Source organism: Microcebus murinus, chromosome 10 (assembly GCF_040939455.1).
Source record: "Microcebus murinus isolate Inina chromosome 10, M.murinus_Inina_mat1.0, whole genome shotgun sequence".
Taxonomy (NCBI): domain Eukaryota; kingdom Metazoa; phylum Chordata; class Mammalia; order Primates; family Cheirogaleidae; genus Microcebus; species Microcebus murinus.
In genome coordinates this window covers 87,583,288-87,608,634 of record NC_134113.1, presented here as the reverse complement: position 1 = coordinate 87,608,634, position 25,347 = coordinate 87,583,288, and the positions used below count along the sequence as shown (strand labels likewise).

General features: G+C 39.5%; 1 protein-coding gene across 2 annotated transcripts; it reads right to left on the bottom strand.

Moving 5' to 3' along the window:
• Positions 1 to 5,680: 5,680 nt before the first annotated feature.
• On the bottom strand, positions 5,681 to 25,338 carry ERP27 (endoplasmic reticulum protein 27). Of its 2 annotated transcripts, XM_076006837.1 has the most exons (6): positions 25,242 to 25,338; positions 22,852 to 22,989; positions 10,755 to 10,871; positions 8,899 to 9,024; positions 7,556 to 7,753; positions 5,681 to 6,354 (listed from the first exon to the last, which is right to left on the bottom strand). In XM_076006837.1, exons 1-6 carry the CDS (start codon positions 25,287 to 25,289, stop codon positions 6,307 to 6,309), a joined length of 675 nt encoding a protein of 224 aa, XP_075862952.1. In that variant the 5' UTR covers positions 25,290 to 25,338; the 3' UTR covers positions 5,681 to 6,306. The 2 variants fall into 2 exon arrangements, with proteins under 2 accessions (XP_075862952.1, XP_075862953.1); XM_076006838.1 differs by lacking the exon at positions 25,242 to 25,338 and having other exon boundaries at positions 22,691 to 22,939.
• Between the last annotated feature and the right edge of the window lie 9 nt (positions 25,339 to 25,347).

Below are 25,347 nucleotides of genomic sequence, written 5' to 3'. Positions count from 1 at the left end.
CACAAAAACAACAGTGCAGCTTGTTCCTTTTGGCAAGTACCACCTAATGACAGGGAGGTCAATTTGCACACCCTTCATAGCATTTACTGACTCAATCTTACAGAGTGTGAGGGGGTCCAAGGAGTGGCCATTTGGGGGAGCTCCCATGCCTCTCCACAGAAAAACTGGGCTACTGGGTATGGGCAAAAACACCCCATTCTGGGGCCTTAGCATATAAGAATTTAGGCCCCTACCCCATGAACAGCCTTCCCAGGTCGGCGAGCTTGTCCTGACCCTCCTACCATCGGCACCCCATGGGGGCTAGAAAAGCAACTTCTGAGCCCTACAAAGTCTCTGCAAAGCCTTTCAGGCTTGCTCAAGCCTGCCACTATTTATCTTGCTCCTCCCTCCACCTCAGAGGGAGCAGAGATAAAGCAAACCCCTGCTACAGGATCCCTCCTAAAGCTTGGGGCATTTGTATGCCCCACCTGGGGGACCAGAGCTTACCACAGGCACAAAAGGCCATCTCAGCAGCTGGCTCATCCATGTACACATCAACGAATATCAGAGAGCATCATAGCACCTCCCAACTCAAGCAAATGGGGAGCAGCTGATTCATACTCAGAAGTACCACCCACCATCACTGAGATTACTCTGGGGAAACTAACTCACTACACACTGTTGGGAAGAGGTGAAGACAGCAGATCAGAAGTAACTCGAGAGCTATCCCAAACATTCCGGAAGACCTCATAGACAACTCAAGATCAGTACTCTTCTCCCTGGCATGCTCAGGGATTGATCTTCAGGGACTCAGAGACAGGCTCATAAGGCAAGCCTAGCATCCCCAAGTTTCAAATGGAAAGGCCAGATGTGAAGGAATCAGTGAAAGAACTCTGGAAACATGAAAAATCAGGTGAAAGGACAGCCACAAAAGAAAACAACAACTCCTTACCAATGGATACTAACCCAAATGATAAGATTGAAATGACAGATGAAAAATTTCAAATATGGATTGTAAGGAAGCTCAATAAACACAAGAAAGAAGAAAGAAAGAAAGAAAGAAAGAAAGAAAGAAAGAAAGAAAGAAAGAAAGAAAGAAAGAAAAACCCAACATAAAGAAACCACAAAACAATGCAGGAAATGAATGAACAATTTACTAAGGAAATAAAATTATTAAAAAAATCAAACAACTTCTGGAAATAAAAAATTCATTCAAAAAATACAAAACACAATGAAAAGCCTTAATAAGCAGCTAGATCAGGCAGAAGAAAAAATCTCAGAGCTTGAAGACAATACCTATGAGTAAAACAAGTCAGTCAAAAAGAAAAAAACTGAGAAATTAGAGGGACAAACAAACCTACAAGAAATATAGGATTATGTAAAGAGACATAACATAGGTAACCCTGAGGGTGAAAAAAAAATACACAAGGGTTGGAAAATCTATTTGAGGAAAATTTCCCTGATCTTGCCAGAAATCTAGATATCCATTCACAGGAGTCTAAAGGACCCCTGGGAGATTCATCAGAAAGAGGCAATCGCCACAACACATAGTCATCAGACTGGTCAAAGTAAATACGAAAGAGCCAACTCCTACAAGCCATAAGGTGAAAGCAACAAAGTAACTTACAAAGGAAAATTCATAAGATTAACTGCAGACTTCTCAACTGAGACCTTACAAGCCAGAAGGGACTGGGACCCTATTCTCAGTCTCCTCAAACAGAATAATGGCCAGCCCAGAATTTTGTATCCTGCATAACTAAGTTTCTTATATGAGAATAAAGACTTTGCCAGACAAGCAAACACCGAGGAAATTTGTCAAGACAAGACCTGCCCTGCAGGAAGTACTCAGAACTGCATTATACACAGATCATCACAGTAGTCACCCACTGCTGTCAAGTCACCCAAAAGCTAAAGTTCAGAGCCCATATACCCTAATGGCTCAAGTGGTAAAGCAAAGCAATAAAATTCTACTCAACAGGATAAATAGAAATCCACCCACTTGTCAACTCTTTCAATAAATGTGAATGGCTTGAACTCCCCACTCAAGAGACATAGGCTGGCTGAGTGGACAAAAAATACAAGTCAAGTGTCTGCTGTCTCCAGGAAACATAACTAACCCTCAAGGACTCATTCAGACTCAAGGTGAAGGGGTGGAAAACAATATTCCATGTAAATGAAAACCAAAAGAAAGCTGGTATAGCCATTCTCATATTAGATGACATAGACTTCAAATCAGCAAAAGTAAAAAAAGGCAAAGATGGTCATTATATAATGGTGAAGAAAACATTTGAACAAGAGGACATAACAATTCTAAATTATTTATGCACCTAACACAGGTGTGGCCCAGATTCATAAAACAAATCCTACTTGATCTAAACAAAATGATAAACAGCAGCATTGTAATATCTGGGGACTTCAACACATCACTGACAGAATGGAACAGATCCTCTATGCAGAAAATAGGCAAAGAAATGATCGATTTAAACAGAACTCTAGAACAAATGGGCCCAACAGACATTTACAGAGCATTCTCTCCCCAAACCACTGAATATACATTCTTCTCATCAGCTCATGGAACATCCTCTAAGATTGATCATATCTTAGGCTACAAAACATGTCTCAACAAATTGAAAAAAAAATAGAAATTATACCATGTATCCAGACCATGGCGGAATAAAATTAGAAATCAATTTCAACAGAAACACTCAACTTTACACAAAGTCATGGAAATTAAACAACCTACTGCTGAATGATTATTGGGTCAAGGAGAAATTAAGATGGAAATCAAAACATTCTTCAAACTGACAAAAGGACCAAAAGTTATTAAAATCTGTGGGGTTCAGCAAAAGCAGATATAAGAGGAAAATTCATAGCCATAAATGCCTACACCCAAACGACAGAAAGATCACAAATTGACAATCTAATGAGTCATCTCAAGAAATTGGAAAAGGAAGAACAAACCCATCCCAAACCTCACAGAAGAAAAGAAATAACTAAGGTCAGAGCAGAACTAAATGAAATTGATAATAAAAAAATTACACAGAAGATTAATAAAACAAAAAGTTGGTTCTTTGAAAAGATAAACAACTCTAGAGTCTTCTCACTAGATTAACTAGAAACAGAAAAGAAAGGACCCAAATAAGCTCAATCAGAAATGACAAAGGAGATATTACAATTGATACCATGGAAGTACAAAGTATCATTTCTGAATACTATAAAAATCTCTATGCACATAAACTTGAAAACATTGAGGAAGTGGACAAATTCTTGGAAACACGCAACCTCCGTAGGCTCAATCAGGAAGAAATAGAACTCTTGAAAAGATCAATATCAAGTAACAAAATTAATGCAGCAATAAAAAGTCTCCCAACCAAAAAAAGTCCCAGACCATGTGGTTTCACAGCCGAATTTTACTAGACCTGCAAAGACTGTTTCCTATACTGCAGAAATTATTTCATAACATATAATAGGGAAAGCCAATTTGTTCTATGACCCAATATTACCTTGATACCAAAGCCAGGAAAGGACACAACAATGACAACAACAAAAAACTACAGACAAATATCCCTATGAATATAGATGCAAAAATTCTCAGTAAAAATCCTAGCAAACCAAATTTAACTGCACATAAAACAAAAATAATCTACCATGATCAAGTAGGCTTCATACAAGAATGTTTCAACATACTCAAATCTATAAATGTGATTCACCACATAAATAGAAGCGAAAACAAAGACCATATGATCCTCTCAATAGACGCAGAAAAAGCATTTCACAAAATTCAGCTCCCTTTTATGATAAGAACTCTTAACAAAATAGGCATAGATGGAATATATCTCAATGCTGTAAAAGCCAAATGCAACAAACCCACAGCCAACATCATATTGAACAGGAAAAATTTGAAAGCATTCCCGCTTACAACTGGAACCAGATAAGGTTGCCCACTATCTCCACTTCTGTTCAACATAGTGCTGTAAGCCCTAACTTGAGCCATTAGGCAAGAGAAGGAAATCAAGGATATCCAAATGAGGAAAGAAGAAGTCAAACTCTTTGCTGATGATATGATCTTATATCTAGAAAGCCCCAACAATTCTGCCAAGAGACTCCTGGAATTGGTAAATAAATTCAACAAAGTCTCAGGTTACAAAATCAATGTGCACAAATCAACAGCATTCCTCAACGCCAACAACTGTAAAGCTGAGAATATATCAAAGACTCAATACCTTTCACAATAGCAAAAAAAGAAAATAAAATACCTATGAATATATTTAACAAAGGAGGTGAAAGACCTCAAGGCAGAACTGTGAAACACTGAGGGAGGAAACCGTGGAGGTTGTAAACAGAGGGAAAAACATATACTCCTGGGCCAGCAGAATCAACATTGTTAAAATGTTTTTACTAACCAAAGTGATCCACAGATTCAATGCAAACACCATTAAATTACCAATGTCATTTTTTGCAGGTCTAGAGAAAAAGAATTCTACGTAAGCTTTGCATGAAACCAGAAATGACCCTGAATTGCCAAAGCAACCTCAAGTAAAAAGAAAATCGGGAGGCATCACTTTACCAGACTTCAAGCTGTATTACAAGGTTATTGAACAAAATATAGCTCATGGGTCCTTCTATAGTGTGGGTTCCTACTATTAATATTTTAAGTAAGACAGAGACAGTTGGGAAAGTGGGAAGGGAGAAAAACAATGAAGTGAATTGAACGGCTTAGAAATTTTAAAAAGTGATAGAAGAGTTAGATGGAGAGTGTGGAGAAGAGGCTGTATACAGGGGCCGGACCACAGCCAGCAGGGCGTTTGGGGGGGACTTGCGGCTGGTGTCTGGCAGCCGTCAGGAATTTCCGTGGAGGGTAGGTAAGAAGACACAGCTCGCCTGGCCAGACACCCAGCCGGGTATCAGGAAGAATTTCCTGACTGTAAATGTCAGGAGCTCTGGCTTACGGGACCAAAAGGAGGATTCCGGGATGTGCTTATCTTAGGAATATTTTTCAGCCTGGAGCCACAGGCTGTTTGGGGTGGTTTTCTGCAGCCCTGGGATGAACTGGATGACCTCCTCAGAGTCCCCGGTCTCGCTGCCACCGAGAGGCACGCTGCACACTGCCGCCTTCAGTGTCCTTGCCAGCAGCTGACTCCCAGCCCAGGGGCCGCAGAGTTTTCCCCGCAGAAAGGAACAACCAAGCCTTTCACTCCGTGTTGCTCACTTGGACCGGGCCTTAGGTACAGCTGTGGTTTTTCAGCTCTTCGGCACTTAGGGTTTCTCCTTCTGAGCCAAGGGCCTCCTGGGAACAATGTAGCAACTGTGTGATGACAGTAACAGCCTGTGGGCCAGAGACTCTCCGCCAAACTCTCCCCCCCGCCCCACATGAGCTGGATTGCACACCTCACCTGCAGCCATCCCGGCTCAGCTGCCCCGGCCCGCCCCAGCCCTGGGAGCCCCCCTTCTCCCACTCCTTCCCCAACCTTTTACCTAGTTCGCTTCCTGGCTCCTTTGCCACAGTTGTGCCAATCCTCACGCAGGATGATGGTCTCGACCCACCACCCCTCCCACCCACAGGGTGAACAATAACACATTAGTGGCCATGGCCCGGCACTAAATGGTGGGCACCGAAGGGTGAGGAACACGCTGCTTCGCTTGGCAGCTGTGTATTTGCAAAAGGTTTGGCCTGCAAAAAGATGCCAGCCTTTTCCTACAACATTATTGCCTTTTATTTATTGTGCGGTTGTTGATTCACATGGGGAGTTGGAAATGCTAAACAAGCATAGAGTATTTCACATGGTCTGTTTCTGCTGATTCAGAGGCCTGGGGGGCATCGTTTAACTTCTGGCAAAAAGACAATTTCAGAAAGGTGTTTAAAACCATCCTTTTGTTCTTGGCCCTGAGTCAGAGAGGAACTTGTGCTTATGAAGGAAGGTGGAGTTTCACTGTTTAGTAACCATCACGAAAGGAGCAGAAACTAAGTTGCATGTAAGTCATGTGCAGTGTATACGCTCGGTGTTCAATGACCCATCAGGACAATCTCTCTATGGATGCCTCTCCTTCTCAGGGCAGTATTTCTCTTAGAGCCTCCATCTAGTGGTATTATAGGTGGTTCTACATAGTATGCGTGCGCAATAGGAATGTGCGTGGGTAGTGAGAGAGTATTGGAAATTTGATAGAAAGAAGGAGAGTAAATGAGATTTTAAGGAACAAAATGGAGCTAGTGTGTGTGTGTGTGTGTGTGGTTGGCAGACTTGGCGATCCTGTTGCTCAGCGTCTCTGAGGTTTGAGCTGCCCACTAGGATTCAGCATAAAGTAGATACTTGGTGGTATACACAGGTATCAGAGTTCCACCTTTGGAGTCTTTCCTTCTGATTCGTGATTTTCTCTCTGAAAAACATTGTAACATAAACATCAAAACATCATGACCTTGAGATCTGGAGTTCACTCTGTTTTTAAGCTCTGAGATTAGTAAACTGAGCTGTTTGATTATTCCCAGAAGTCCCAAATCCATCTTCACTTTTTATCTCAACTAACTCTTTTATATGGACTTTGATTCATTTCCTATTGATACCTTAAGCAAAATGGTGAAATTCAAAATTCAGCTTCTTTGAACCTGCAAGATCTTTCCAAAAACACTTTCCTCATTCTATTCTCATGACTATATCCTAAAAAACATCCTCACTCTGACCACGATATCCTCATATACCTTTTACTCTTAATCAAATCTAGTACCACCCAAAGAATTCCTTTTTTGAATTTAATTTTTTTGTTTTTATTATTATTTTAAATCAACACCTAATAATTGTACATATTCATGGAGCACAATGTGATGTTTACAATGTGTAATGATCAAATCAGAATAATTAGCATATCCATCACCTCAAACATTTATCATTTCTTTGTGTTGGGAACACTCAAAGTCTGCTCTTCTGTTTGAAAATATACAATAAATTGTTATTAATTATAGTCACCCCGCAGTGCTACAGAGCACTAGAATAAATTCCTCCTAACTACCATGTTCCCCTGAAAATAAGACAGGGTCTTATATTTATTTGTCCTCAAGAAGACACCCTAGGGCTTATTTTCAGGGGATGTGTTTTTTTTTTTTTTTAACTATGGTACAACGATCTACATTTATTCAAACAGAGTTAAGTTGTCTTCTTCTGGAACATCATCATAACTCTCCAAACCCCAAATTCCATCCTGAATTTCTTGTGACTCTATTTCCTTTAGAACCATTGGCCCCAATCTCTCATGTCCAGCAATAGAGCTCTCATGGGGCAGATGAGAAGGGCTGCTCGTCTTCTTTACCCTCTGCGATGAAATGCATGGGCTGTGCAGTTATGCCGAGTAGCCACGCCCATCACTAGGTCTCATTTTCGGGGTAGGGCTTATACTGGGCAAATGCTTAGAAATCCTGCTAGGGCTTATTTTCGGGGAAACATGGTAGCTGTACTTTTGTGTCTGTGAACAAACCTTTGGCCATCCGCATGCCCCTAGATCCCAAAGAACTCTTATTTAAAAGGAAATAAAAGAGACACAGTAAGAAAGAAAACTCAACTTGCTTTGTCGGAAGTCTCACACTTACCAACAGCTTCCCTTGGAGGAATCCGTCACAGAAGTTCTGCACCTGCTCTACTGAGACTTCTGCCATGGGCAGAGCATCCCACTCCTCATCCAGAGTCCGGTAAATTGCCAAAGCTGGCAGTTGAGACTTGCTTAGTTTGAAAAATGATATCACCTTCCCATTGTGCTGCAGACCACTGTCCACCAGAATAAAGAGAACCTGCAGTTGGAGAAGTTCCGAAAGAAAGAGATCTAGCTGAGGCTCTGGGGATAAAGAGACACCTTGTAATGGTTACAGTTCACGCTGATTGAATTTATGGTCTGCGCCACACAATTGAAATCTTGACTGAGTTCAAATGAATTTCCTGTTATTTTGTGTCACTTTGGCATTTTACCCCTTTGGTCAGATTTATTTAATTTTTGGTACTTAGAGGAGACTTTAGTGATTACCTAAGGGAGGAAGAATAGCCTAATGGTTAAAAGCAGAGAACAGCTTTTACATTCTGCCTCTGGTGCTTTCTGGCTGTGTAACTTTGGGCACATTATCCAGCCTCTCTGAGACTCAGTTTTCTCATTGGCAAAAACGGGCTTTTGTTGGGTGAGATTAAATGAAATGATGCCCTTAATATTTTTAGGATAGTTTTTTATCATATAATAAGTGCTTGACAAGTGTTAACTATTTTATATTATTAAGTCAAACCTTTTACCCAAAGTACAAATCTTCTTTTTAATATATTCTGATCGTAGGGTTATTGACATTTAGTAACACTGAATAATTCCAGCATCAGGGAACCAACTATATCAGAATAGCAGCTTATTTTATTACCAGACAATTCTCATCATTAGTTCTCATCTCTAGTTCTACATAGTAGACTTGGAGTAGTTGAGTTTTACTATCTCAGTGATATCAAGCAGAACTTCACAAAACAGGAAAGAGGAAGAAATAGATATTCATTGGACATTTAGTAGGCGCCAGGTACTTGATAGGTGTTTTATATGAGAAATGAGCCTTGAAGCCTAGAACTCTGAAGAGATTATGGCAAGGAGTAAATGAATGGTGATTAATGGGTGATTTTATTTTCAGTATCTTTATGTCTCTATTTGCTCTCCACAAATTCATGCAAAGAAACCCAAAACAAAAACACAAACTTAATCACTATGGGAAGATGTGATAATACAGGCCTTTAACTTACAAAATACGACATTCTTAATTTCAAATAATGCAATTTATTATGTCCCAGTTCTTGCTTTGTTATGTCTTAACCATACTTGTTTTCCTTATTTATCTCTATGTCCTGCCCACATTTTGCTTTTCCTAATGTCCTGATGGTGCATATTCAAAAGGGCATTCTGTTTCCAATTTACCTTTCCCCGGAAGAGCTGAGCTGCCTGCTGGTATCTGCGCATGGTCTCTTCATACTCTGGGGAGGCCTTGCTCATCAGCAGGAGGAGATGAATCTGGATCACGCTGTTAAACAGGCCAATCACAGTCTGGCAAATTGAAATGCGTTAGAGTAGAATGGGGGAGAGAGAGAGAGAGAGAGAGAGAGAGAGAGAGAGAGAGAGAGAGAGAGAGAAAGAAACACATTAATGACCACCCAGAGAACAGACAGACCAAAACATGAATAAGAACTGTCCGGCCGGGTGCGGTGGCTCACGCCTGTAATCCTAGCGCTCTGGGAGGCCTCACTCTAGCCTGGGCAACAAAGCAAGACTCTGTCTCAAAAAAAAAAAAAAAAAAAGAACTGTCCACCAGTAACACAAATGGAACCAGCCCCCAAAATGGCTCTCAGAAAGTGCCACCATCTTGATTTTATGCAGCTGTGTGGGCCCTTCCTTTGGTCACTGAATAGGGCTGCACTGAGTAACCAAGATGATAGTGCAGAAATGATGGAGTGTGACTTCCAAGGTTAAATCATAGGAGACATTGTGAGGGGTGTTTCTATTGAAGGCAGCATGAGGTGACAGAAAAACCACAGGATTCAGTCACACAGCCTAGTCATGAAAAAGCAGGGGTAAATGCATAGGCCATCTCTGAAGCTCAAATTACTAGCCATATGGCCTTGAGGAAGTGATTTAACCTTTCTGAACTCCCATTTCTTCTGCTGTGAAATGGAAATAAACCATGAGTGAATCAATCATGAGTTACTTTTTTTCTGCCTTAAATTATGCCTTTTCTATCTATTCATTATGTGACCTTGAATAATGTCAGTGGATCTTGACTATTCCCCTCTATAAAATGGACATAAAACTTTCCTCTCTAATACCTAAAAAAAAAAAAAGGTTACCCACCTGGGTAACACAAACACAACAACAACAACAACAACAAACAACAAAACAGTATGAGGATTAAATGTGAGAACATGAGTGTGAAAAGGCTTTGTAAATTAAAAAAAATCATAACATGCATATAACGTACTGTTACTCGAAGTACTGCACATATAAGATAATTCTATAAACTGTAGAGTGTTAGAAGGCCAGCAGATGACCAAGGCAGGTGGACCACCACCCTTGTCTGGATCACATACAGTGTTCAACACCAGAGGGTGAAACAGAGAAAGCTGAGGCATGGTGAGGGTGGGGTGTCGGCCTGTGCTAATCAAAGCATGGTTTCCGGGTGGTGCCAGGCAGACAACTGTTCGTTATTGGTCCACAAAGATGCATAGGCATTTAGAAACTTTTATAGAAATTTTTTCATCGCCATGACATCCAAATATGTGATCAGCAGCGGGCTTCCTTTAAAAAAATTTCATTTGTCTAGTAATTTATTTTTGTTGTATTTTACAAAAGTATTGATCACCAATGCTTTGGGGAAAAAATGGACCTTAAATATTGACTGCCATCCAGTCTGAGAAGCGTGATCTACAGAGTTGCCTGGGTTGGAGTTGCCTTGGCCGGGCACTGTCAGGCAGCACAATTCAGAAGTTTTTCAATCAGTCACCATAACTTTGCATTCTGATTCTCTCTCTTGCTAGTAGTGTGATAGGTCGTTTAACTTGTCTGACTCTGTTTTTTTGTTTAATGGGGATAAGTCCATCAATCTTAAAGGCTTGCAGTGAGGATAGTCATATAGACAACATAGTAGGTGCTCAATTAATGGCAGTTGCTATCATTATCGGTCAAAGGATCAGAACTCTGGGAGGCAGGGGTCTCTGCTGTGAAGACAAGTACCCTCCCTGACTCAAGGACTTAAGGGGCTGGCGACGGGGACTATTGTTTACCACAGGGTTGTATTCTGTCACCAAGTAGAGGCTGTTGATCTCAATGAAACGGCTTAATTTGGTCTCATCAATGCTTTCAACGTCTTCACCCTCTAAATCCAGTTGTTCGTTATCCACCTGGGTAACACAAAAAAGGATGAACTTATCACTGTTTTGTCTCTTCTCAATCACTGATCAGTGTTTTTAGACCATCACGTGACTAGCACTGAGTAAAGCTCGGAAGTCAGACAGGTAAATAAAAAGTGTCCCCTGCCCTCGAGGGACACCCTATCCTGTAGGATACAGAGAAGTGAAGGTAAGCATCCCACATAGTGTGGCAGGTGTCACCTAAGGAAGAGCAGAATAGCTTGGAGAAAGGGGCTCCTCCTGCAAAGTGGCCAAGACTTGATTAGACAAATAGGCTGAGGAGGGAGCTCTAAATGGGCAACAGTATTTGCAAAAGGCAGAAGATGTGAGAGATCCCGTTCTGGAAGCTGCAGCTAGTTCATTGTGACTATAGCAGATGTGACATGGTGGAGAGACAAGGCTGGAAGGGTAAGCAAGAGTAGACTTCCGCGGGGCCTTGAATTGAAGGCGAGTGGATGAAACTCTAACCCGAAGGCAAGGGGAGCTAATTTTTTCTATATATCTTTTTTTAGTTGGTCAATTAATTTCTATTTTTAGTAGAGACGGGGTCTCGCTCAGGCTGGTTTCGAACTCCTGACCTCGAGCAATCCACCCGCCTCAGCCTCCCAGAGTGCTAGGATTACAAGCATGAGCCACCACGCCCGGCCTAGATCCTTGGTTTTTAATATTACTCTTCTCTAAAATATACATTAAAGGCTCCTTCTGCTTGATTGCTTGAACTGGGGCATGGGTCTTCTGCTCTCAGTGCTCCTGGTTCTCAGGCCTTCAGACCTAGACTGGAATCCACACCATTGGCCCTTCGGCTCCCAGGCCTTGAACTACAGCACTTGCTCTCCTGGGACCCCAGATTGCAGACAGTAGATTGTGGGACTTCTCAGCCTCCGTGACTGTGTGAGCCAATACATCATAATAAGCCTCTCTATATATTAATACATGAACATAATATTTGCTATATAATATATATAATCTTTATTGTATAACCTATTATATTTAATCTTTATTGTATAACCTATCATATTTAATCTTTATTGCATATCCTATTGTATTTAATCTTTACATTATAATGTTTATATATAATTTTTGTTATATGATACATATATAATATCTATTTATCTATCTATCTCCTATTTGTTCTGTTCCTCTGGAAACCTGAATACATTCTACCTTTTGGTTATTGCAAATAATGTTGCTCTGCTGTTGTTTTTACTACTATTATTGTTATCAACAAATTGATAAATGAAAACTCTTAATGTTTGGGTTTTTTCTGTGTTTTATTTTATGTTACTTTTAATCTACTGTTTAGATTTATCAAATTCTAACATTATGCCTTGTTTCCATTTTTTTAGTTTTATTTTTAATTTGTGTCAGTTTTTAATTTTGCTAGTTGTACATATTTATGGGGTACAGTGTGCTGTTTCCATGTATGCATAAACTCCATAATGATCAAATCAGGATATTTAGTCTATTCATTGCCTCAGGCATTTATCATTTCTTTGTAGTAAGAGCGTTTAAAATCCTCTCTTCTAGGTATTTTGAAATATACAATATAGTATTGTTAACTATAGTCACCCTACTGTGCACTAGAATACCAAAACTCATTCTTCCTATCTAACTGTAACTTTGTATCTACTGACCATCCTCTCTTTTCTCCTAGTCCCCCTCCCCAGCCTCTGGTAACCACTATTGTACTTGAGATCATGCAATATTTGTCTTTCTGTGCCTGGTTTTTTCACTTAACACAATGCCCTCCAAGTCTATCCATGTTGCCACAAATAACAGAATTTCATTCTTTTTTAATGGCTGAATAGTATATTATGAATATGCTATTATGTAGATATACCACATTTTCTTTATCATCCATCGATAAACACTTAAGCTGATCCCATATCTTAGCTATTGTGAATAGTGCTGCAATGAACATGGGAGTGGAGATATCTCTTCCACATACTACTGATTTTATTTTATTTGGATGTGTACTCAGTAACAGGATTGCTGAATCATTGGGTAGTTTTTACAAAGATTTTTTAAGAAACTCCATACTATTTTACATAATGGCTGTACTAATTTATATTTCCACTAATTTATATTTCCAACAGTGCATGAACCATTTCTCCACATCCACATCAGCATTTGTTATTTTCTGTCTTTTTGATAATAGCCATTCTAATTGGGGTGAGGTGACATCTTACTGAGGTTTTCCATTAGTTTTCTACTAAAAAATAGAAATACAAAACAATTTAATAGAAAACAAATGGAGCTAGCACGCCCTGATTCTATCCCATTCCCTTCTCCTCAGAGGTAGCCCCTAGCATGAATTAAGGGCCGTTCCATGTTTTTATGGATCCAAAATACTGTATCCTATTATCTGACTAGTTTTAAATTTTTATGTAAGTGGCCAAACATACATTAAAATGGATGCATTTCTCCCTTAGAAGGCTATAAATGTATCACAAATTTGATACATGGTATTTTTATTATCATTCAGTTCAACATGTTTTCTAATTTCTGTTCTTATTTCTTCTCCAATCTATTGGCTATTTAGAAGTATATTTCTTAATTTTCAAATGGAACATTTTCAGATTATATTTTTATTGATTTCTAGCTTAATTTCTATGTTTTATTTATATGATTTGTGTCCTTAAAATTCTGTACATTCTACAGTTTTTGAATACAGTATTCTGCATATGTCCATAGGGTCACTTGGTTAATTTTATAGTTCACATTTTCTATGTTCTTACTGGTTTTGGTTTTTTACTAGTTTATTTTATTTAAAAATGAGCATTAACACTTACTTGGGAGGCTGAGGCGGGAGGATTGATTGAGGCCAGGAGTTTGAGACCAGTCTGGGCAACATAGCAAGACCCTGTCTCAAAAGAAAGGAAAGGAAGGAAGGAAGGAAGGAAGGTTGGTGAAAGTCTTCCACTTGGATGTGGCTTTAACCATTTTTATTTTTTGAAATTCTGTTCGTTTTTGCTTATGTATTCTTAAGACATGTATTAGATAAATGCAAATTTAGAATTGTTAAATCATTGTGGCAAATTGAAACTTTTATCATTCCAAGGGGTTAGTCTTTATCTCTAAGGGTGCTTGTCACCTAAAAGTCTACTTTGTTTAATATTAATAAACTCATACCAGATTTCTGTTGGAAGTGTAGGCATGGGGTATCTCCATCCTGTATTTTACTGTGTCCCTATGTGTCCTTGTGTTTTAAAATGATATATCTCTTGTAAAAAGCACATAGTTGTGTTTTTAAATCCAGATTGCTGATCTTTGTCTCTTAGTTGGATTATTTTTCATGTAATGAAATTACTAATATATTTAATTCTGCATTTTCCATTGGTTCTGCCTGCTCCAAATTCCATTTTCCTTCATTTCTGGCCCTACTTTTGTATTGGTTGGGCTCTTTTTATTATTTCTTCTTTCATTTTATTGGCTTAGAAGTTACACAGTCTTTAATTATTCCCTTCGGGATTACCAGAATACATTATACAACATGAATTTTTTACTTATTAGAATCTCACATTAATTGGCAATATTATCTTCTTCTTGGACAATGCAGATATTAGAATACAGTTTGTCTCCTAATTCCATTCTCTGGCCTTATAGTCAAGACTTATAGGATTATTATTGTATTTTTAATTCTAGATCTCACAAGACATTATTATTGTTATGTAGTCAGTATGCACTTATATTTATGCACATATTTAGATTTTATCATTACTTAATTCTATCCTGCATTTTTGAGCTTCTAGCTGGGTTTTCTTCCCCCTCTGCCTAGAGCACACCTTTTAGTATGATATTTCCTTTAGTATGAGTTAGATCTGTTGGTGACAAATTCTCTCAGTTTAGTTGTTTAATATATGTTTATTTCACTTGTATTTTTGAAGGCTGTTTTTGCTGGAGGTAGAATTCCAAGGTGGTAGCAGTTATTTTCTTTTAATATTTCAAGATATAACGCTTTGTGTTCTGCATTCCACTGTTTGTATTGAGTAGTGAGCTGTGAATCTCACTGTTGTCCCTTTGTGATGACTTTGAGGACAATCTGTCTCTTTTCTCTGACTTCTTTTAAAATTTTTTCCTTTTTTGAGTTTTAGATATTATACTGTGGCATATCTAAGGGTGGATTATACACATTATACATGTATATATAATTGTATATGTGTAGGTGTGTGTGTGTGTGTATAGATGATCATCTTAATCCAATTTCAGGGAATTGGATGATTTGCATTTCGCACAGCCCTCGTGAGGGCTTCATCCCTGTTTTTAGGTACAGCTCTCTAGGATCTAAAGTGGGCGCAAAAGGTGTGATACTAGATTCACCTCCTACTTCCTCTTGTAAGGCTTAGACCTCAACATATAGTTTTCTGGCTCTTTGAGAATCTCAAAATGCTGATTAACTTCTCAGCCTCTTGGCAGCTTCTTCTAAACTGCCCAAAGCCCCCCAGGTGAAAAGCAGTCCCCAGTGTGGGGTTCATATTTTTAAGTTTTTATCTTCTTCTAGATCTTGATCTAGATATGTTTTCCTCTCTTGCTAGCTCTGTTAAGCCTTCAGGCATTCACACAAAGACACACACACACACACACACACACACACACACACACACACACCAACGCGTGTGTGTTTTAGGCCTGCTTGTAAAAACTAGTCTTTGGTAGAAGGGATTGTCTAGCTACCTGATCCATTATTTCAGATTTGTATTTTAGAGCAATCTTTTCACCATACTCAGATATATGAAAAGATGAGAGGACTTCATTCTTCTAGTCCAGGCGTCCTCAAACTACAGCCTGTGGGCCACATGCAGGTGTTTTTGCCCGTTTGTTTTTTTACTTCAAAATAAAATATGTGTATTGTGCATAGGAATTTGTTCATAGTTTTTTTTAAACTATACTCTGGCCCTCCAATGGGTCTGAGAGACAGTGAACTGGCCCCCTGTTTAAAAAGTTTGAGGACCCTTGTTCTAGTCATTGTTCTCAGTTTCCCGGTCCCTTCCCCCAATCTACTTATTCCCATAAAGACACAAGATAATGCTTCCATCATCCATGGTAGCTATGCCTACAGATAGCTATGCCTACAAATTATCTGTGTCAGTTCCTGAACAATGTTGTTCATGTTCAAATAGTTGGGGTCACTGTTGGGATCATTAGGCCACTAGGACATCTCTTTATTTAAAATAGTTGGGGTCACTGTTGGGATCATTGGGCCACTAGGACATTTCTTTATTTAACCTCTTCCCCTACATCTGCTGTCTAATATTGGTCCTACCCAATCAGGTCTTGGCTTGGATCAGAACCACCCTTTTATCCCCAAGATGCTTCCTCCCAGGCTACCCAGCAAAATCAGAGGTAGATCTCATTTTAGTTTCCGTAGGAGGGGATTCAGGCAAAGGGAAATTAAAATCTCTAAACAGTAAGAATCCAAGATTGCTCATTATTGTCATCCCCATGGTGATGCCTATTAACTAGTGCTCACTTCTTTTACTCAAGAGGGTCTCCCATTGCGTTAATTAAAAGCAATATGAACCTCTGAGAAGCTCACTGCACCCCTTATGGTTACTTTTATTAGTTTTGAATGTATCTAGTCATTCTCTTATAATCCATTTGTTTAGTAAATTATTTGTTGAGTGCCTGCTATATGCGTTGAGGCACAAAAGTGCTGCTATTCCTCAGATGGCAATTAAAGCACTCTTTATTTTAGGACTGCTTTACACCATTTAAATAAATGCTGAGGTACAGAAAACTGTTTGTATTTCTAAAAAGGAATTTTGAGAAAAAAAATCATCAAAACCACAGGATAAAAAATGCGAACTCCTTTTGTATATTTAATTGTCTTACAATTCACAAAGGTTTGAGTAGAAAGCTTGGGAAAGAATATAAAAGCAGGAGAAAAGGTCTTAAGCACAGTCCTTGCCCACCCTCGTACCTGTCCCTCCTGTCTCCCGGTGCAAATCAATAAGCGTAGAGAAATAAAATGAGCACTCAACAAAATTGACTTTCGCTGTTCATCTGATTCCTTACTGCCGCTCAAGGCCTGGCTTGCCAGCTGGCAGGTCTCTGTCATACTTAAGGCTTTGCTGCTGCAACCACCAAAATCATCACTATTATAATCACAATCGGAGCCCTTTTAGCATTTGATATGTCTGACTGCTTCCTGACTATTTTTCTAAGAACGCGGGTAGGCCTGGTGGGTTCCTTCATCTCTGACATGGCTGTGCTGCAGGCCAGGGTCCCCTCCCTGTCTGAGATCTTTTCCAGGCAGTTCCTCTCATTCCCAGAACAGGGGGAACAGGAAACGCCACTTACTCCAGGTGTTTCTGGACTTAAGGAATGCAGCCTGTTGGAGGCAGAGGATGTCAAGTGGCGATAACATTCTCTAAGGAGCAAAAGAGTTTTAATAGAAACCACCCTTCTGCAGTCTCTCCAATTGGTTCTTCTTTTAACAAAAACATGCCCGATTATTTTATTATTTCTTAAACGAATAAACTCTGGAACATTCATGTGTAGGGTTTCTGGAAGCAACATTTGAACAGGAAATCTCCCTTCTGTAAAGAGAAGTATTTGTATAATGCACTGGAAAGAAAACTCAACCTTGGAACCAAGAGTTGGGAAAACTTTATAAAACATCTTTTTCCAGTTTTTGGAAAGAATTTTACTCAAGATATCATATTATTTTTCTCCCCAGGAAAAGAAGCACCAGAAGAAAAACAGTGAACTAGAAGGGCTGCCGCCTCAAAGTATAATTTTGAGGTTCCCTAAGAGTATGTGAAGTAGATTATTTTGTTTTAGGCACTATATCATATGAAGAGATTTAATTACTCGTTTTCTCTTTATTAGTATTTCAGCAATAATATTCCTTTGAATTCCTATGGATTTCTCTAACAACCCAGCTTTCCATAAAATGTATTAAAAATGGTGTTAGCGTACACCACAGTTACAGTATTAAATGTCTTGGATGGCACTGGGAAATGATTTGTTAAACAAAAGCCCTCATGTCCCTGGGTTTGTTTTTGTAAGTTGCTTAGATTATCATATATTTGGCAAATGTATACTTTAGAAGAAAAAAATGTTTAATAATTTGACATATCTTGCTTTTTACACTTTTTATCAGCTTATTTTTATGCACTAACTCCTCTTGATTCTCTTTGTCTGCCAAGGTGCACTTCTTGTAATAGGCACCCGATAAATGACTACAAGGAGCAAAGAATGACTCCACTGTGTTTCTGTTGCTATCCTATTGGGTCAAGGTTAGGTTAATTATATTTCTTAAAATAAAAGTGACTGGGGAAAATCCAAAGCAGGAGAAACATTCAAATAATATCTCAAATTCCATTTTAGGACAGGCACATTCTGTATTTAACAATAAAAGTCCTATTGGAGAATGTGGAGGGTCTCTCTGCTTTTACACTCACAAGAGATAGGCCGTGTCCTCAAACAGCCAGCTTGTCATATGAAACTTATTACTGTTCCATGAATTATATCCAAATTCTTTCTGATCATATGTATACAGTGGTTTGCACTATTTTTGGAGAACGATGTGTTGCATAAATACAGCATTTGCTAGCCTTTTATTGCTTCAACATTGCATGCATCCACTAATATCAACCCATTATTACTTTTTCACTTAGTTGTTATCTCGGCTTGTCTCTAAATATGTTCTTAATGCTGTAAGTCTAAATTCTGAAATTTCTTTACCAAAATATATAGTGCCTAGATTAAATCTTGAGAAGTAATCCTGGGGCTTGATTAAGTGAAGCAAGGGGATAGAGAAACAGTTTAGGAGAAAGTGGTTAGAATGGAGGACATTAGGGTAGATGGAATCTAGTGTAAAAGATTGAAAGAAATCTTTAATCTTTCAAGGTTAAGTGCTTTGGAGAGCCACAAGACTATTGTAGAAACGGTACAATCTAGGATCAGCAATACTGGGTGGGAATCAGACAGACATCTGTCACTTCATAATTGTGAAACTTTGGACATCTGAATTGATCATATAACTTTAATTTCCTTATTGAATATGTAGGGATAATAATAATTATCATTTCATCAAATTGTTTCCAGAATTAAATGATAGAACATTGTAAAAGCGCCTATACTAAAGTAGGCACTAAAAGCAAACAAGCAAACAAACAAACAGAACAAGCTATAAATCTAAGAAAGAAGGTACAAGAAAATTTGCAATAGGTTCTTGTTTCCTAATGTAAAATAGAATGGTCTCAGTTGAGGTTCCCTTTCTTCCAAACTCCTGAATAATAATCTTATTAAAATATGTACTAAACTTTTGAAAGTATAAGCTGAGAAAAAAATGTTTATCTGAAAGGTGGCATGACATAAATTGAGTCCCTCAATTCCAGACTTGCCAGTGAAGTAGGGCAGGGACCAGTGTGTTTGTTTTTTGGTATGTTTTTGGCACATAAATAATCTTGTCCACAGAGGTCCCAAAAGTTCACTTAGAGTAGGTCTGTTACTAGTAATGAACAAAAAACAGATGCTAAAGAAAAGGGAAAAGCCCTAAGAAGTCGTCAGCAGGCTTTATAAAGAATAACTTGTAAGCAAAGCTAATGTTCCCATTAGAGGTTGTTATGCTTGTAGAGATGCTGGGAGCAACAGCTCTTATTTTTCTTCCCCATGTGTATATCTTGGTACTAGGGTTTCTACCAGTGGCTTAACTGCAACGTGAAAGGCCTTGCTTAACTTTCCACACCTTTCTTACCAAAGCTTTTTACAGAAGAGCTTGATTTAACCCTATTTCACAACAGGGGAAATGCAAATCAGCAGCTATTGTGCAGATGGGGAAGGGATTGCTAGGATTCTCATGCACTCTCAGATGCACTTTTTTAATTTAATTTAATTTAATTTTTTGAGACAGAGTCTCATTTTGTTGCCCAGGCTAAAGTGAGTGCCATGGCATCAGCCTAGCTCACAGCAACCTCAAACTCCTGGGCTCAAGCAGTCCTCCTGCCTCAGCCTTCCCAGTAGCTGGGACTACAGGCATGTGCCACCATGCCTGGCTAATTTTTTTGCTATATATATTAGTTGGCTAGTTAATTTCTTTCTATTTATAGTAGAGACGGGGTCTTGCTCTTGCTCAGGCTGGTTTTGTACTCCTGACCTTGAGCAATCCGCCCGCCTCTGCCTCCCAGAGTGCTAGGATTACAGGCGTGAGCCACCACACCTGGCCCACACTTTTGAAGGTGAGCTCAGTGTACAGTTGCCCAAATATTTTCAGACTTACTTCAAGGTGCTGAGACATATTCTAATCCTTTGGAATATAAAGATGAATGGCTCCTGACCTTGACTTGCTCATGGTCTAATAGGGTCGTGGGACAGACATATAAGTATATGATATAAACTGCAAAGCTGTGAATAAAAATAGAGATATGAAAGTACAGATAGAGGAATACTTAGGCCAATTTGGGGATTCCAGGGAGGCTTTCTGGAGGATGAGATTCTGGAACTGATTCACTGGCGTATGAGGCAGAGTTAGCTGGGTGAGGCTAGGAGGAAGGGGAGCTTTGGGAGGGGGGTGGCATTCTAGGAGAGGAAACAGCCTGGGTGAAATCATGGAAGTAGGTGATCATATGTGTATAGCTTGCTAATGAGAAGGTAAAGCCCAGGATTGAAATCTGCTGAAAAAAGAACTAGAGAAGCAGGTAGTGTCCAGGTCGTAAAAGCCTACTTGTAACATTAAATATCTCCTTTTTGATCTTGTAAGGAATGAGAAATATTGAAGAGCTTTACAGAGAGGAGTGTCATGGTGAAATTTCCATATTACGCACATCATTGTGATTCCTGTCTAGAAACTGGATATGAAGTTGTAGACGGAGATCAGTTAAGAAGCTATTGAAATTGCTTATGCTAATGATGCCAACAGCTGACATGGGGTTTGGAGGAGAAAGAGTGGAAGAAAATATAGATTCAAGATAGGAGGTACATGGCAAAAATTAAACACTGAACAAACATAGCCATTTAATGAAATGATGTTTTAGATATTTGGATGGAGAGAAATGATTTAGCAGATGCAGACAAAAAATTCATTTTTGAATATCTTAAGAGTATAGTGCTTATGAGCATATAAAAATCGTTGTATCCAGCAAGCATTTGAATCACAAGAAAAGTCCAGGCTAGAGATAATGTATTCCAAATGATCAGCAAATACATAATAATCAAATAGGTGAAAGAATTATATTGCTTAAGGAGAAAACACCCATTCATTCATTGATTCATTCATATATTCATTCTCAACACATACTTAATGAGCACCTGCTCTGTGGCAGGCACTGTTCTAGGCTCTGTGAATACAGTGGTGAACAGATAGTCTCTGCCTTCACAGAGCATGGATTCTAGAACCTAGATCAGGAGGAGTATTGGCTTGGGCAATAGCATAGATACAGGAAGAGAAGGTCTCAAGGACACTAGGAAAGCAAGAGGTGAATCAGGAGAAGTAGGCTCCTAGAATTCAAGGAAAGACAGAATGTTAAAGAGAACAGAGCGGTCAACAATGTCAAATATGGCAGAAATGTTGAGTACAATAGGACCTAAAATGTGCTCATTAGGTTTGGCAGTATAGCAGCCATGCTGACCTGGATAAACGTAGTTATAATAGAGTCATGGGACATAAACCAGGTAGCAGTGTCTAGCTTAAAGAAAGCCAGAGACCATATAAAATACACTAAAAAGAAGTTTGAATGGTAAAGAGAAAGAAAGGATGGAAATAGAGAAGGCAGGACATTCAGTCTAGAAATCTTGAAAACTTTATCTTTTGCCCCAATTTCTAATTTCCACCGGACTCTTGACATCTTTACCTTGATATTCCACTATCAAGTAAAATTCAACAACCAACAAAATCATCAGAAATTCCTATTTCCGCACATGCCCTCATTATTCCTATATAGCTTTGCTTTAAATGTGGCCTCCTTTCCATAATTCTGTTATTTAATTGTTGTAGTATCTGCCTCTTCTTTGATTTCTGTTGCTACCTATCTGCTATAGACTCTTAAGGTATCTCACATGAGCTATTTTATCAGCCCAGCAAAAGTTCTCTCTTCTTTTTTCTTTTTATCTAACAATCCTTCATACCTCCTGTTGCAAAATAATCTTTCTAAAACACATTCCTGTTCATGTCACTCCCCTGATTTAAAAGCTTTAGTGGCTTTTTAGTGACAACCAAATTAGATGCAAACCCATTAAGCTGGTATTCTAATTTCTCCACAATATGATTTCAATCAAGTTTTCCTGTCTTATATTTATTTCCCCCCAACACGTACCCTGGGATTCAATCAGATTGGCCTGTGCATCGCTTCCCAAGTTCAATTTTCCCCCCTTGGCCATGAATTCTCCTTTACATTGTCCAAATTTTATCTGTTCTTTAAATCCCAGTTCTGTTGACTTCTTCATATTTTTTTTTTCAGAATTCCCACACTTCTTTTAGCCTTGAACCCTTGTAACATTTTAACCACAGAAATGCTCTTTGTATTATAGATACCTGTATACTATGTTTACAATTTCTGCTATACTTTAAGATCTATGAGAATGGAGAATATATTTAACATGTTTTCTTTATTTTCAGTGCCTTGGGCACAAGGAAATGTTTAAACAAATGTTTGGTAAACATTAAGTAAACTCCCAAAGATTTAAGATAAATTTTCAAGCTCAAAATCGTGCAACGATGACACAGTCTATTTTACGGATGACAGAATTGAAGCTAAAAAATGTTAACCGACTTGCCTGAAGTCACGTGGCTGCTGAGGGAAACAGCAGTGCCACAAATGCCCTTTCCTGACTCTCAGTCCAGTTCTCTTTCCATTTCATTACAGCACCTGTTTGGGAAGCTTGAGTTGAGTCATCATCCTTGTCAACAACGTCCCTGAGTCTGGCACTGTTGTTAGAGTCAAAGACGGCGAGTCCTTTCCAGGCTCACAAGTTTATGAGTCCACAGCCTAAGGGAAACGCAGGAGGAGGCGAGAGCTGCCCAACTTACAAGACGGAAGAGGGAGATGCTGTTCCCAGTGACGTTGTAGTGGGCCAGAACCCCAGAGTCGGTGCTGATTCCAAATGGCACGTCTGGATATTTCTGCACCATGCTACGGAATACGGACACTGCTGGTATCTCTAAATCCTAAAAACAAGAAGAAAAAAAATGCCACAGAGGTTGTTTTGGAGGAAGGGAACATAGAATAGGGAAGAGAAATAGGGTTACTCATATCAGAAATTATAGTCTCGATTTAGTGCCTCGTGAAAGATCATTTACCTCTAAGAATGCAGGCTAGATTTGCAGTGGCATTCTTGAATTTTCCAGGCTGTGTGAATTCATAGGTAATTACCACAATTGTGGCTAAGCCTGGGACTTGCATCTGGCCTTATCATAGAGCGTGAAGTTTCCTAGTAGCTGAGAAAGGCCTCAAAATCATAGGTGCCTATGGAATTGGGCTGCACTGTCATTGATACAGCTAAAGAGGCAACTGTTTTGGGAACGAAAAAAATGCAAAACTTAAGAAATAGGTGCTGTCAAAAGGGTCAAAAAGAAAAAAAGAAGAAGAAAAGAAATTAGAGTAGAAGCTTAGAAGTTTTATTAACAAAGGTTTGTGCAGGATGTGGAAGAACGGTTCGTTTCTTGTCACAGTAGATAAACCTGAGCTTTGCACAGGTTTGAGCATCCAACTCTGCAGCCCAACCTGCAGGAGGGAGCAGGGAGGCCACTTCTGAGTGATGATGCCAGTCCTTCCATAGAGACTGGCAACATTTTCCCTGCTGCCACAGGACCTTTGCACACTGCAGTTCTAGTCAACAAACAGGAATGGTATACATATGCCACATTTTATTAATCTGCTCATGTATTGATGGGCACTTGGGCACTTGTATACCACAGAATACTACTCAGCCATAAAAAAAAAAAATGGTGAACTAATACCTCTTGCATTAACCTGGATGGAACTGGAGACAATTCTTCTAAGTAAAGTATCACAAGAAAGGGAAAAAATACCAAATGTACTCACCGTTAAATTGGAACTAATCAATCAACACTTATGTGCATGTATGGAAATAACATTCATTAGAAATCTAGCAGGAGGGAGGAGGGGATTCATACCCAAAAGGTACAAGGCACACTGCCTGGAGCTGGGCACACTGATAACCTTGACTCAAACATTACAAAGCAATTTATGTAACCAAAACGTTTGTACCCCTGTAATATTCTGAAATAAAAACAAATAAATAAGTAAACAAACAGGAATGAACACATTCTTCCCTGCATCTCCCTGGACAGAAGGAGGAGGGGGGGAAATGGTGAGAAAAGAGGGGAGAAAATAAGATGGCTAGCTTTGTATCTGGAGCCAAGAAGGGGGAGTTGGAACCTTGCTCTTCTGAAGGGGTGTGTGGAGTTCACCAGGGGCTACAAACAATTATTAATTGAGGTTTTCTCTTTTATTCTGCTCCTTCTAATGGAATCGCTCAAGGATGAAATGACGCCATCTGGTGGCTGTTCAAGTTACTGCACACTCCTCGAGTCCCACGCTGGTGCCCCTCCCTGTCTTTCTGAGGGTGGCTGTTTTTGTCTACAGCTAAGATTTCTCATCCCTGAAAAATGTACTCCCTGTTTTCTTCTCCCACTTGCATCTCCTTGCAGCTATTTCCAGCTGTGTACACAGAATCCGCAGGGTGACCGTAAGTGGGAATTAATGAATGGAAACAGACAAGAAGGTCTGCCACGAGAGAGTAGGGACTTGATCAGCTGTGAGAGGTGCCAGATGCTACCCACAGAGAAAGATGAAAATGCTGGAATGATGCCCTCCCATTTATGACTGCCTTTGTTGGCCAGGCAGCCAATCCGAAAGATGGATTTTAACACTTTTTCAACATATAAAACATCATCCTTTTCCAACATTTTAGAGAAGGCAAAGAGAAAGAAGAATGATTCTACCCATTTGGGAAAAGGGTTTAGACAGAGGTAACTACTGACTGATGCCCAGAGGGTTTGACGTACAGTTGAAAGTGTTGCTGGTTGGTGAAAGTTGGGGTTCTTCTAGCCCCTGCCTATTCTTAGAGTGCTACGAGAGTACAGGTTAAAGGCATTTAGGACAATGGGAGGGTTTGATGGAGACATTCTTCCTGCAGACTTAAGCTTCAAAGCATCCATAGATGAGGAGATCCAGCCAGCAGACTCAGGACTCTCGGAGCAAGTATGAGAAAGGCACAGAGATTGGGAATGCGTTGAAATTTAGAGGTCTCAACTGACAAACTGAAAGCAGACCCCGTGCCCCACCTCCACTTCTAATGCAGTGTCATCTGGTCTAGCATGTGACCGTCATGGCTCCCTCGAGATAGAACATTTGTGGTTCTTGGGGAAATAGCAAGTGGAACATCTGGACTAACCTGGAAGAAGCCTAGGACAGCCACCTCAGCAGCAGCGATGAATTCCATGGCAGCTGGGACATCTGTGAGCCACGTGGGTTCCTGGGTAGCACCAGGATCATCTAGA